The sequence below is a fragment of the Enhydra lutris genome, unplaced genomic scaffold (genome assembly GCF_002288905.1).
Source record: "Enhydra lutris kenyoni isolate GAN:26980312 unplaced genomic scaffold, ASM228890v2 scaffoldscaffold68, whole genome shotgun sequence".
Classification (NCBI taxonomy): domain Eukaryota; kingdom Metazoa; phylum Chordata; class Mammalia; order Carnivora; family Mustelidae; genus Enhydra; species Enhydra lutris.
Window position 1 is genome coordinate 8,510,518 of NW_019154152.1, and position 1,861 is coordinate 8,512,378.

The window sequence follows — 1,861 nt, forward strand, 5'->3', positions numbered from 1 at the left end:
TGATAAATTTCTCAACTTTCCATTGTGTTTTGCTCATGGGAACTTGGGTTTATGATGAGACTCTTTCTCCACAGGGGTGAGGAAGTGAATAACTCAGGGTGTGTGGGGGCCATATCAGTGGCTTTGGGATTCTGAAAACATTTAATGTCCCCTCAGATTCATCTCTTGTCAAGAACAGAAAAGAAATCTTAAAAAGGCATCTTTTTAAGACTAAACAGCCTGACTAAATAGCCAACAGAGTATTATTTTCCTTCCCCTTCATCTCGTCCATGAAAAATGTTTCCTTTATATGCTATGGGATTTGATATTCTTAGAACCTGAAAAGATCTTTATGATACAGTCTCGTATCTGCTTGGTTTTCACCCCATACACAATAGGGTTCATAGTGGGAGGCAAGAGCAGATAAATATTGGCCACAATGATGTGGCAAGATGGAGGGATTGCATGGCTCCCAAAACGATTAAAAAAGAAGCAGAAAAAGGCTGGACTGTAGGAGAAAACAATGGCACAGATGTGGGCAGTGCAGGTGCTGAAGGCCTTCTGTTGAGCATCTGCTGAAGAGAGATTGATCACTGCTCGGAGGATCATGGTGTAGGAGATTGTGATGCACAGGATGTCAAAGCCCCCAATCAGGAGAGCAGCCATCAGACCATAGATAACATTGGCCTTGATATTTCCACAGGATAACTTAGCTACAGATAGCTGGTCGCAATAGGTATGGTGTATTATATTGCCCTTGCAATAGGGTAGTCTCCTGGTGAAGAAAATCAAGGGAATGATGAGCAACACTGCTCTCAGGAAAGTAGCAAGCCCAACCTTTGCAATGACAGGATTGGTAAGGATAGTTGAGTAGCCCAGAGGGTAACAGATGGCTACATATCGGTCTAGGGCCATAAGCATGAGTACCCCAGACTCCATTCCTGTGAAGGTATGGATGAAGAACATCTGGACTAGGCATTCTTCAAATCTAATTTCCTTGAGATGAAACCAGAAGATGCAGAGAGCTTTAGGGATTGTACTAGAGCACATGACAAGGTCAGTAAGGGAAAGCATGGCCAAAAAATAATACATGGACCTGTGCAAGGAGTCCTCATAGCAGATGAGGTAGAGGAGTCCACAATTCCCTACCATGGCCACCACATACATGGAGCAGAATGGGAAGGAAATCCACATGTGCATGTCCTCCAGTCCTGGGATCCCATTAAGAATGAATGAGGCTGGCGTTACATCTGTTTGGTTCAGAATTACCATAATTAAGCTGGTGAAAAATTAGGAAGCTTGTAGGGTTGAAGTTTTATTTTTGTTTTGTTTCATTTTTTGACCCTCCGAGATTTGCAAAAATTAAAAAAGAAAAAAAAATCTTTGTCGTGCTCCCTTTGTTTCTACTCTCTGTTAAATATTGTATTGTAATAACAAGAAAACAAATATTTTAAATGCCCAAGCGTGTTTATTTAAACATTGTTTAAACTAAGTTTAAGCCATTGTTTGTTAATTCATTAATTTATCAGTTCCTTTAATAATATATACTTCACACCTACTCTGTGTCAGGTTTTATCACAGATATTGTGTCTATAATACTTTAAAATAAAAAGATATAGATACAATCCCTATAAACTTATAATCAAGTATAATTGTGTTACACTTATGATTTGTGTCATTATGATCTCTCAAATTAATACTTGTTATAATATCTTATTTAAATATTAATTATTATTACCTCTCCATTTGGGTATTTCTTTTTTTTTAATCATTTTTTTAAATTATTTTCGGCATAACAGTATTCATTGTTTTTGTACCACACCCAGTGCTCCATGCAATCTGTGCCCTCTCTAATACCCACCACCTGGTTCCCCCAACCTCC

General features: G+C 38.6%; 1 protein-coding gene across 1 annotated transcript; it reads right to left on the reverse strand.

Annotated features, from left to right (window-relative positions):
* Nucleotides 1-285: 285 nt before the first annotated feature.
* LOC111159556 (olfactory receptor 52N4-like) lies at nucleotides 286-1,251 on the reverse strand. The gene has a single exon (XM_022522086.1). It carries the CDS (start codon nucleotides 1,249-1,251, stop codon nucleotides 286-288), a length of 966 nt encoding a protein of 321 aa, XP_022377794.1.
* Nucleotides 1,252-1,861: the final 610 nt, after the last annotated feature.

Excerpts from the sequence above, each read along its gene's own strand:
- LOC111159556 (XM_022522086.1), bottom strand. The coding sequence starts at position 1,251 with ATGGTAATTCTGAACCAAACAGATGTAACGCCAGCCTCATTCATTCTT.